Source organism: Salmo trutta, chromosome 37 (genome assembly GCF_901001165.1).
Source record: "Salmo trutta chromosome 37, fSalTru1.1, whole genome shotgun sequence".
NCBI classification, from domain to species: Eukaryota; Metazoa; Chordata; class Actinopteri; order Salmoniformes; family Salmonidae; genus Salmo; species Salmo trutta.
In genome coordinates, this window is record NC_042993.1 from 5895005 (window position 1) to 5908037 (window position 13033).

Below are 13033 nucleotides of genomic sequence, written 5' to 3' on the forward strand. Positions count from 1 at the left end.
TGAAAACACACAGACATCATAGTGAACTGGGAAACAGGAATGTGGTTAGGTATGTTAAAAGTGGAGTGAAACACACCAGACATCATAGTGAACTGGGAAACAGGAATGTGGTTAGGTATGTTAAAATTGGAGATGAAACACACCAGACATCATAGTGAACTGGGAAACAGGAATGTGGTTAGGTATGTTAAAAGTGGAGTGGAAACCACCAGACATCATAGTGAACTGGGAAACAGGAATGTGGTTAGGTATGTTAAAAGTGGAGTGAAACACACCAGACATCATAGTGAACTGGGAAACAGGAATGTGGTTAGGTATGTAAAAGTGGAGTGAAACACACCAGACATCATAGTGAACTGGGAAACAGGAATGTGGTTTAGGTATGTTAAAAGTGGAGTGAAACACACCAGACATCATAGTGAACTGGGAACATGAATGTGGTTAGGTATGTTAAAAGTGGAGTGAAACACACCAGACATCATAGTGAACTGGGAACAGGAATGTGGTTAGGTATGTAAAAAGTGGAGTGAAACACACCAGACATCATAGTGAACTGGGAAACAGGAATGTGGTTAGGTATGTAAAAAGTGGAGTGAAACACACCAGACATCATAGTGAACTGGGAAACAGGAATGTGGTTAGGTATGTTAAAAGTGGAGGTGAAACACACCAGACATCATAGTGAACTGGGAAACAGGAATGTGGGTTAGGTATGTAAAAAGTGGAGTGAAACACACCAGACATCATAGTGAACTGGGAAAACAGGAATGTGGTTAGGTATGTTAAAAGTGGAGTGAAACACACCAGACATCATAGTGAACTGGGAAACAGGAATGTGGTTAGGTATGTAAAAGTGGAGTGAAAACACACCAGACATCATAGTGAACTGGGAAACAGGAATGTGGTTAGGTATGTTAAAAGTGCAGGGAAACACACCAGACATCATAGTGAACTGGGAAACAGGAATGTGGTTAGGTATGTAAAAAGTGGAGTGAAACACACCAGACATCATAGTGAACTGGGAAACAGGAATGTGGTTAGGTATGTTAAAAGTGGAGGGAAACACACCAGACATCATAGTGAACTGGGAAACAGGAATGTGGTTAGGTATGTTAAAAGTGGAGTGAAACACACCAGACATCATAGTGAACTGGGAAAACAGGAATGTGGTTAGGTATGTAAAAAGTGGAGTGAAACACACCAGACATCATAGTGAACTGGGAAACAGGAATGTGGTTAGGTATGTAAAAAGTGGAGTGAAACACACCAGACATCATAGTGAACTGGGAACAGGAATGTGGTTAGGTATGTAAAAAGTGGAGTGAAACACACCAGACATCATAGTGAACTGGGAAACAGGAATGTGGTTAGGTATGATAAAAGTGGAGTGAAACACACCAGACATCATAGTGAACTGGGAAACAGGAATGTGGTTAGGTATGTTAAAAGTGGAGTGAAACACACCAGACATCATAGTGAACTGGGAAACAGGAATGTGGTTAGGTATGTTAAAAGTGGAGTGAAACACACCAGACATCATAGTGAACTGGGAAACGGGAATGTGGTTAGGTATGTAAAAAGTGGAGTGAAACACACCAGACATCATAGTGAACTGGGAAACGGGAATGTGGTTAGGTATGTAAAAGTGGAGTGAAACACACCAGACATCATAGTGAACTGGGAAACAGGAATGTGGTTAGGTATGTTAAAAGTGGAGTGAAACACACCAGACATCATAGTGAACTGGGAAACAGGAATGTGGTTAGGTATGTTAAAAGTGGAGTGAAACACACAGACATCATAGTGAACTGGGAAACAGGAATGTGGTTAGGTATGTAAAAAGTGGAGTGAAACACACCAGACATCATAGTGAACTGGGAAACAGGAATGTGGTTAGGTATGTAAAAAGTGGAGTGAAACACACCAGACATCATAGTGAACTGGGAAACAGGAATGTGGTTAGGTATGTAAAAAGTGGAGTGAAACACACCAGACATCATAGTGAACTGGGAAACAGGAATGTGGTTAGGTATGTTAAAAGTGGAGTGAAACACACCAGACATCATAGTGAACTGGGAAACAGGAATGTGGTTAGGTATGTTAAAAGTGGAGTGAAACACACCAGACATCATAGTGAACGGGGAAACAGGAATGTGGTTAGGTATGTAAAAAGTGGAGTGAAACACACCAGACATCATAGTGAACTGGGAAACAGGAATGTGGTTAGGTATGTTAAAAGTGGAGTGAAACACACCAGACATCATAGTGAACTGGGAAACAGGAATGTGGTTAGGTATGTAAAAAGTGGAGTGAAACACACCAGACATCATAGTGAACTGGGAAACAGGAATGTGGTTAGGTATGTAAAAAGTGGAGTGAAACACACCAGACATCATAGTGAACTGGGAAACAGGAATGTGGTTAGGTATGTAAAAAGTGGAGTGAAACACACCAGACATCATAGTGAACTGGGAAACAGGAATGTGGTTAGGTATGTTAAAAGTGGAGTGAAACACACCAGACATCATAGTGAACTGGGAAACAGGAATGTGGTTAGGTATGTTAAAAGTGGAGTGAAACACACCAGACATCATAGTGAACTGGGAAACAGGAATGTGGTTAGGTATGTAAAAAGTGGAGTGAAACACACCAGACATCATAGTGAACTGGGAAACAGGAATGTGGTTAGGTATGTAAAAAGTGGAGTGAAACACACCAGACATCATAGTGAACTGGGAAACAGGAATGTGGTTAGGTATGTAAAAAGTGGAGTGAAACACACCAGACATCATAGTGAACTGGGAAACAGGAATGTGGTTAGGTATGTTAAAAGTGGAGTGAAACACACCAGACATCATAGTGAACTGGGAAACAGGAATGTGGTTAGGTATGTAAAAAGTGGAGTGAAACACACCAGACATCATAGTGAACGGGGAAACAGGAATGTGGTTAGGTATGTAAAAAGTGGAGTGAAACACACCAGACATCATAGTGAACTGGGAAACAGGAATGTGGTTAGGTATGTTAAAAGTGGAGTGAAACACACCAGACATCATAGTGAACTGGGAAACAGGAATGTGGTTAGGTATGTTAAAAGTGGAGTGAAACACACCAGACATCATAGTGAACTGGGAAACAGGAATGTGGTTAGGTATGTTAAAAGTGGAGTGAAACACACCAGACATCATAGTGAACTGGGAAACAGGAATGTGGTTAGGTATGTAAAAAGTGGAGTGAAACACACCAGACATCATAGTGAACTGGGAAACAGGAATGTGGTTAGGTATGTTAAAAGTGGAGTGAAACACACCAGACATCATAGTGAACTGGGAAACAGGAATGTGGTTAGGTATGTTAAAAGTGGAGTGAAACACACCAGACATCATAGTGAACTGGGAAACAGGAATGTGGTTAGGTATGTTAAAAGTGGAGTGAAACACACCAGACATCATAGTGAACTGGGAAACAGGAATGTGGTTAGGTATGTTAAAAGTGGAGTGAAACACACCAGACATCATAGTGAACTGGGAAACAGGAATGTGGTTAGGTATGTTAAAAGTGGAGTGAAACACACCAGACATCATAGTGAACTGGGAAACAGGAATGTGGTTAGGTATGTAAAAAGTGGAGTGAAACACACCAGACATCATAGTGAACTGGGAAACAGGAATGTGGTTAGGTATGTTAAAAGTGGAGTGAAACACACCAGACATCATAGTGAACTGGGAAACAGGAATGTGGTTAGGTATGTAAAAAGTGGAGTGAAACACACCAGACATCATAGTGAACTGGGAAACAGGAATGTGGTTAGGTATGTAAAAAGTGGAGTTAAACACACCAGACATCATAGTGAACTGGGAAACAGGAATGTGGTTAGGTATGTTAAAAGTGGAGTGAAACACACCAGACATCATAGTGAACTGGGAAACAGGAATGTGGTTAGGTATGTTAAAAGTGGAGTGAAACACACCAGACATCATAGTGAACTGGGAAACAGGAATGTGGTTAGGTATGTTAAAAGTGGAGTGAAACACACCAGACATCATAGTGAACTGGGAAACAGGAATGTGGTTAGGTATGTAAAAAGTGGAGTGAAACACACCAGACATCATAGTGAACTGGGAAACAGGAATGTGGTTAGGTATGTAAAAAGTGGAGTGAAACACACCAGACATCATAGTGAACTGGGAAACAGGAATGTGGTTAGGTATGTAAAAAGTGGAGTGAAACACACCAGACATCATAGTGAACTGGGAAACAGGAATGTGGTTAGGTATGTAAAAAGTGGAGTGAAACACACCAGACATCATAGTGAACTGGGAAACGGGAATGTGGTTAGGTATGTTAAAAGTGGAGTGAAACACACCAGACATCATAGTGAACTGGGAAACAGGAATGTGGTTAGGTATGTAAAAAGTGGAGTGAAACACACCAGACATCATAGTGAACTGGGAAACAGGAATGTGGTTAGGTATGTAAAAAGTGGAGTGAAACACACCAGACATCATAGTGAAAGTGGACAGAGACTGAATCAGAACATGACAGACGTCAGGCTGGAACAGGTTGGTCAGCGAGGTGAAATCGGAGCTCGCCCACTTGCCAGAGCTCGCTCCTCACAGCTGTCCCAACTACGGGGAGGCCTTTCCTCTCAGATCTCCATGAAACCTGACCTCATGCCCACACTGTCTTGAAAAATAATGCTGGGTTGACATTTGGCCCTATAAGCCACTTGAGGAAAGTCGAGGAAGGCACTTTCTTTGTTGACCATAGATTTTAGACCTACCTGCAAGCCACTTGATATGGACCCAAGCTACTTGTTACGCAGGGTCATCAGTTACAGATCTGAAAGAATAGGATTTGGCCAACCCGTTGGCTGCATAGAGTTCCAGCCATATTGTTTACAGCCATCAGATTCTCACAGGTCTATAACGACCCTTGGAAAGGTGTAGGGAAAGGGCGTGCAGGTTGATTACAGACTGGACCTGTGACTCATGCTCCCTCCATTGTTAAAATCTCTCTCAGGACTGCTGACAATAAGTCATGACAGTCAACTCAAGTGAAGGCTTGGTGGGTGAATATATGAGCTGCACTGACGTCACCCACCTTAACATGCCCCATGACAGAATGTCAATGGGAAATGATCATGAATTCCCCATTTTATCTGACAATGATAAAAGCTAATGTTCTATCTGGTGGGTTTCCAAAGGGAAGCTTTCCTTTGCCATTGTCTCCTAAGGTTAGTTATTTTGGGGTACTTAGCTCTGGGTGGTTTTGTTTATCATTCTGTGACAAATGACTGAAAAGGGCACTACATTGATACGCTTGGTGACCTCTTCAAGTGACCAAAACCCTGGAAGGCATTTCTTTGCCACATATGCCTTGATATTCAACTCTCAAAGGCTACTTTCCCTCAAAGCTGTGAATATGTTAGGATTGATTAGATCCCAGTTTGGAATCTTCAGTGTCTGTCAGATTCCGCTGTGATCCCTGGAGTTATGTTTACAATTGGAGTAAGGTGTTAAAGTGGTCCCTTAGAAGCTGCCAACACATCCTCCTGTAAGCTTCAGCTGAGCTTGGCAGAATACTAATACCCTGCAACTCTAAAGCAAGCCCAGCAAGAGAACTGTCAGTGCCCGATCGCAGTCAGTGTGTGTGTGTGTGTGTTTGCGCGTGTGTACATGTGCGTTTGTAGCAAATTCCCTGTAACTCTCAGCTAAGCGGTTTAAAACTGCATCTGCCTTGTATCAAGCACCACATTGACTGACTATGTGGCTCATTATTGCCTCTGTTTAATATCTGGAGCAATCACCCTGACACATCACAGGCTGGCTCTGTCACTATGGTTACCACAACGTTACGGCCTTAAAATCGCAACACCACAACCATCCGGGTGCTGTTGTGCTGTCTCATAGCTATGCCTGGAGCACGCTCTCTGTTCTCAGTGAGCCTGACCACGGCAGTTACTGCGTGCCTTATTACCATCTAGGGTTATCTCTCCGACAACTCCTTCTGTCATAAGATTAGACTGATGTTCTAGAGGTCTCTGGAGACTTCCTAGCTCTATTAATACACACTCTATGAGCGCAGATTTGAGATGGGGATACTTTCTAATCTTCTGTCAAGCTGTTTTGCTGTGGACAACTAACAGGAGTAATGAATCAGACTTCAGCCATTCAAAGCACTCTGACGTCTGACTGCAATGATAACAGACACTGTAGGTCAAAGGACTGAAGTATAGTGTAGAGCAGACATACAGTGGAGTTCTTCATCTATAATGTTGGATCTCCAGTGAGGTGGAAGGTGTGCTGCAGCTCAGGTTTGTTGCTGACAGGGAGAGAGAGAGAGACTCCTAGAGAGACAGAGAAGGAGAGAGACAGAGACGGAGAGAGAGAAGGAGAGGGACAGACAGACAGACAGACAGACAGACAGACAGACAGACAGACAGACAGACAGACAGACAGACAGACAGACAGACAGACAGACAGACAGACAGACAGACAGGGAGAGGGAGGGAGAGAGAGAGACAGACAGACAGACAGACAGACAGACAGACAGACAGACGGACAGACGGACAGACGGACAGACGGACAGGGAGAGGGATAGACAGACAGACAGACAGACAGACAGACAGACAGACAGACAGACAGACAGACAGGGAGAGGGAGAGAGACAGACAGACAGACAGGGAGAGGGAGGGAGAGAGACAGACAGACAGACAGACAGACAGACAGACAGACAGACAGACAGACAGACAGACAGACAGACAGACAGACAGACAGACGGACAGACGGACAGACGGACAGACGGACAGACGGACAGACGGACAGACGGACAGGGAGAGGGATAGGGAGACAGATAGACAGACAGACAGACAGACAGACAGACAGACAGACAGACAGACAGACGGAGAGGGAGAGGGAGAGAGACAGACAGACGGAGAGGGAGAGAGAGAGAGACAGACAGACGGAGAGGGAGAGAGAATGAGACAGACAGACGGAGAGGGAGAGGGAGAGAGACAGACAGACGGAGAGGGAGAGGGAGAGAGACAGACGGAGAGGGAGAGAGAATGAGACAGACAGACGGAGAGGGAGAGAGAATGAGAGAGAGAAAGACAGAACTCGTTGGCACACCAGCCCCAGAGGGATGATAGATGAGGCTTGGCGGGAGGATACAGAGATTTATGTGAAGCCTTAAGTGAACCTGAACACACACACACACACACACACACACACACAAACACAAAGCTTTTGGAGCTGCTGATTTGGTCCATCAGTCTGAGTGGATCCAGAACAGAGGAGAGCATGTCTAGAGTCTCTCTTGAGACTGCTACATGACCACATGGTTAAACACTCCATATACTGTATGTTGTCACTGGAAATACTGTCATTTATAACCCACGGTATGATGTCATAAAGTAGCCTATATTTCACAGTGTTGATGCTCAACAAGGACTATTTCAATGTACCCCAAAATTAGTGTAAAAAGATGTGCTGGTTCTGTTTGCATTTGAAAAGTTAAAAAAATACGTGTTCAATGCTCTAAAAAATGTCAAGGTGTGTAAATATCAGCTGTTCAATGAAGAGGCGTCACTTACCTCTTTCTCTGAGATGTAAAGTTGGTCCCCTTTGAGTATTACAAAACGATTTTTCCAGATCTCCCTAAATATCCCTTTGCCACAGAACTTGCGAATCCAACCGATTTTGTCTGGCTGCGTGTTGTGCTGGTTTGTGTCCTGCGGGCCCTGCATATTCAACGAAAGCAACAAAGTAGAGGTTAAGACATGAAATTGCCAGAGCACCTCGTTTAGATTCGAAAGTGGGACTGAACAGACAAGAAAAAGAGGAGAGTCTTTTTGTGAGGCGACTCAGCCCCCTGTCATTTCCTTTGTCATGTAGATGCTGTCACATTCCTTGCGCGCACCGTTTTTCTTGGGCTAGTGTTTTTGTCACCATCTTATGATCTCAGTTAGGCTACACCGACCACGTTAGATAATTGCATTCCAAGAATAAAGCTCGTTTTAAAATCCTCGGATTCCGTTATACACAAAAAGAGCAGTCCCTAAAAACGTCTGTCTTTCACAGCATCCACTACAAGCATTTCATCAGAACACTTTTAAACTCTACACTGCTAGATCTCTAGTCAAATATCATTTTGTTAACCAAGTTAAGATAGTGGGGGACATTCTCCAGTTAGACAATGAATAAATAAAGCAAAGCAGCATGTCTAACAAATGCATCACTTTGGAGTTTGGACTGAGACTTGGCTACAAAGTAACCGAGTCAGTAACGTATCAAGTAGCATTGACGTGTTTATTAAATACAACAGTCGTTACATTGTAGCTTTTTGTTACATTCTTTGCAGTAGCAGTTAACCAGAAACCCGTTATTACGTTGAAGCTGAAGTGATCATCACTTGCATCGTTTCAGATCTTACCCGTTTAGCTGAATTGTTTTTCTTCATTGTGAAGGATAAGACTGTCGATGACTATCCCCGACTTCACACAGTTATAAATCCGCAATTTTGTACAATAGGCTGATGCCAAGAATCGCCGTAAATTCTGGACACGGGGTGTATATGCCCGTGAAGCTCGAAAGCCGCCAGTAGCCTATGTCTTGCTCCTTTCCTCGCCACCTCCCTAGGCTGGAACACTTCAATTTCTCCCTCTCTATTCCTTTGTAGTTAGAACTGAATGCGGTTGGTCTAGCTACGCTCTCGCATGCTCTGAACACTGAACTGAACTGGTAATGTCTAGTTACGCGGATGAGTCACCCTCCCTCTCCTCTCTTCTCCGAGGTTTTGGTTATTAGAGAGCATGCAGCTGGGAGACTGGATAGCCTTCTCCCCCGCTCTGTAACTCGGCGGCTCCATCTCTCTAAAACCAAAGCTGTAGGGCTACCGAGTCATGATATCATCACGGAAAATAAGGAATGAAGGCACGAGGTTCGTGTGAAAGACGCAAACATGAAAATTATTTTCTGTAGAAAGTGGGTGTGTGTGGGAGGGGGTGTTAGGCTACAAGTACTGTGATGTCTAGAAAATGTTAAATTGCACTCTCTAACTTTTGTATAATTTCAGCCGGAAGTGATGCTCAAGAGCCAATTGTGGTCCCCGTTTTTTGTGTACAATGTCATCAAATTGTGTACTAAGTCATCCATTTCATATATGTTACATCCTGTTCAATTTGTATATGTTACAAATCCAATTCGTAATATACTATATCTTACAAAGTTGATGTGTTTAAGATCCTGGAGGGCATCTTTAATTATGTTGTGATGTTCAAATGACCCTCAAGATCTCACAAAAAAATATCAATAAGACTAGAATATTATAGGATGATAGAATATAGGTCTGGGCTATGGGGTGGAAAATGTTATACCTGTGGTGTAATAGTCAGTCTCATTAACAACAAAACGGCCACTTGCTGTTTCCATCCTTTGCTGACCGTCTTAGGTTTCCAAGAATATCTGAGGAAGCTTATCCCTTAAGCCCCCTTTCCACTTTCACACACTCTTGATGTTGTAAAACAGAAAGGATAGGACTACACCAATATGAATAAACAAGATTGCTGTGCCTGAAATATGTTTTTCTCCAGTGTCTTCTCAACACCATTATTTTAATTTCCCCCTAAAACAAATATTTTTACAAAACTGAGTCACTACTGAATTGACACCAAACAAGGTAAAGCACATCTCCAAAGATTTGTCATCATGTTGTCAGCATGTTACAAGCAAAAATTAAAGTAGGAAGCACCAGTGACTAGATCAATAAAAAAGTGGTCAGATGAAGCAGATGCTAAACTACTGGACTGTTTTGCTAGCACAGACTGGAATATGTTCCTGGATTCCTCAGATGGCATTGAGGAGTACACCACATCAGTCATTGGCTTCATCAATATGATATGACGATGATGTTGTCCCCACAGTGACTGTACATACATACCCCAACCAGAAGCCATGGATTACAGGCAACATCTGCACTGAGCTAAAGGCTAGAGCTGCCACTTTCAAGGAGCAGAACTCTAACCCGGAAGCTTATAAGAAATTCCTTTATGCCCTCCGATGAACCATCAAACTATAAGGGCACAAGGCTAGACCCAAATGCAGACACAGGAGGCAGCTGGTTGAGCTCCGATATTTATTATAACAAAAGGGGTAGGCAAAAGGCAGGTCGGGTACAGGCGAGAGTTCATAAACCAGGTCAGAGTCCAAACAGTACCAGGCGATAGGCAGGCTCGAGGTCAGGACAGGCAGGTGTTCAGTGATTAGGTTCGAGTCCAAACAGTACAAGGGGATAGGAAGGCTCAAGGTCAGAACAGACAGAGTGGTCAGGTAGATGGATATGGCGTCAGAACAGGTAAGAGTCAAAACCAGGAGGGCTAGGAAAAAACTGAGACTGGGAAAATTAGGAGCTAGGAAAAACGCTGGTTGACTTGGCAAAACAAGACGAACTGGCACAGAGAGACAGGAAAGACAGGGATAAATACACCGGGGACTAATGGGAAAACAGGTGACACCTGGAGGTGGGTGGAGACAATCCCAAAGACAGGTGAAACAGATCAGGGCGTGACAGAACCAGGCAAAGCATCAATACAGGACTAAGATCGAATCGTACTACACCGGCTTTGACACTCGTCGGATGTGGCATGGCTTGCAAACCATTACAGACTACAAAGGGAAGCACAGCCGAGAGCTGCCCAGTGACACGAGCCTACCAGACAAGCTAAATCACTTCTAGGCTCGCTTCGAGGCAAGAGCACCAGCTGTTCCGGGAAGACTGTGTGATCATGCTCTCCGCAGAAGATGTGAGTAAGACCTTTAAACAGGTCAACATTCACAAGGCCGCAGGGCCAGACGTATTACCAGGACGTGTACTGCAAGCATGCCCTGACCAACTGGTAAGTGTCTTCACTGACATTTTCAACCTCTCCCTGTCCTATTCTGTAATACCAACATGTTTTAAGCAGACCACCATAGTGCCTGTGACCAAGAACACAAAGGCAACCTGCCTAAATGACTACCGACCCGTAGCACTCACGTCTGTAACCATGAAGTGCTTTGAAAGGCTGGTCATGGCTCACATCAACACCATTATCCCAGAAACCCTAGACCCACTCTGATTTGCATACTGCCCCAACAGATCCACAGATCAAATCTCTATTGCACTCCACACTGCCCTTTCCCACCTGGACAAGAGAAACATCTATGTGAGAATGCTATTCATTGACTACAGCTCAGCGTTCAACACCATAGTGTCATCAATGCTCATCAATAAGCTAAGGACCCTGGGACTAAACACCTCCCTCTGCTACTGGATCCTGGACTTCCTGACAGGCTGCCCCCAGGTGGTAAGGGTAGGTAACATATCTGCCACGCTGATCCTCAACACAGGGGCCCCTCAGGGGTGCGTGCTCAGTCCCCTCCTGTACTCCCTGTTCACTCGTGACTGCATGGCCAGGCACGACTCCAACACCATCATTAAGTTTGCCGATGACACAACAGTGGTAGGCCTGATCAGGAACAATGATGAGAAAGCCTATAGGGAGGAGGTCAGAGGCCTGGCTATGTGGTGCCAGGACAACAACCTCTCCCTCAGCGTGATCAAGACAAAGGAGATGATTGTGGATTACAGGAAAAAGAGGACCGAGCACGTCCCCATTCTCATCGACGGGGCTGCAGTGGAGCAGGTCGAGAGCTTCAAGTTCCTTGGTGTCCACATCACCAACAAACTAACATGATCCAAGCACACCAAGACAGTCGTGAAGCAGGCACGACAAAACCTATTCCCCCTCAGGAGACTGAAAAGATTTGGCATGGGTCCTCAGATCATCAAAAGGTTCTACAGCTGCACCATCGAGAGCATCCTGACTGGTTGCATCACTGCCTGGTATGGGAAGTGCTTGACCTCCGATCACAAGACACAACATAGGGTAGTGCGATTGGCCCAGTACATCACTGGGGCCAAGCTTCCTGCCATCCAGGACCTCTATGCTAGGTGGTTTCAGAGGAAGGCCCTAAAAATTGTCAGACTCCAGCCACCTTAGTCATAGGCTCTTCTCTCTGCTACCGCACGGCAAGCAGTATCAGAGCGCCAAGTCTAGGTCCAAGAGGCTTCTAAACAGGTTCTATCCCCAAGCCATAAGACTCCTAAGCATCTAATCAAATGGCTATCCAGACTACCTCTGTACTAACCAGTGCACCCGCACATTGACTCTGTACCGGCAACCCCCTGTAGATATTATTTTTTACTGCTGCTCTTTAATTACTTGTTACTTTTAACTCTTAATTTCATCCGTATTTTTTGAGACTGCACTGTTGGTTAGGGGCTCATAAGTAAGCATTTCACTGTAAGGTGTTGTTGTACTCGCCTCATGTGACTAATAAAATATTATTTGATTTGATTTTAACAAATTCATTGGGCAATAATCTATGGATTTCATATGACTGGGAATACAGATATGCATCTGTTGGTCACAGATACAGTACCTTAAAAAAAGGTAGGGGCATGGATCAGAAAACCAGTCAGTATCTGATGTGACCGTCATTTACCTCATGCAGCGCAACACATCTCCTTCGCATAGAGTTGATCAGGCTGTTGATTGTGGCCTGTGGAATGTTGTCCCACTCCTCTTCAATGGCTCTGCGAAATTGCTGGATATTGGCGGAAGCTGGAACACGCTGTCGTACACGTCAATCCAGAGCATTCCAAACATGCTCAATTGGTGACATGTCTGGTGAGTATGCAGGTCATGGAAGGACTGGGACATTTTCAGCTTCCAGGAATTGTGTACAGATCCTTGCGACATGGGGCCGTGCATTATCATGCTGAAACATGAGGTGATGGCGGTGGATGAATGGCACGACAATGGGCCTCATGATCTCATCCCAGTATCTCTGTCCATTCAAATTACCATTGATAAAATGCAATTGTGTTCATTGTCCGTAATTTATGCCTGCCCATACCATAACCCCACCGCCACCATGGGGCACTCTGTTCACAACGTTAATATCAGCAAACCGCTCGCCCACATGACGCC

At 44.3% G+C, this 13033-nt stretch overlaps 1 protein-coding gene across 1 annotated transcript in view; it reads right to left on the reverse strand.

Annotated features, from left to right (window-relative positions):
* LOC115176347 (pleckstrin homology domain-containing family O member 1) overlaps positions 1-8965 on the reverse strand; it is a 57290-nt gene extending 48325 nt beyond the window's left edge. Inside the window, exons 1-2 of the mRNA XM_029736274.1 lie at positions 8434-8965; positions 7595-7741 (exon numbers count right to left, since the gene is read on the reverse strand). Of these exons, the coding sequence (XP_029592134.1) occupies positions 7595-7741; positions 8434-8460 (174 nt within the window). The 5' untranslated portion in view covers positions 8461-8965. The remainder of the gene's footprint in view (positions 1-7594; positions 7742-8433) is intronic.
* Between the last annotated feature and the right edge of the window lie 4068 nt (positions 8966-13033).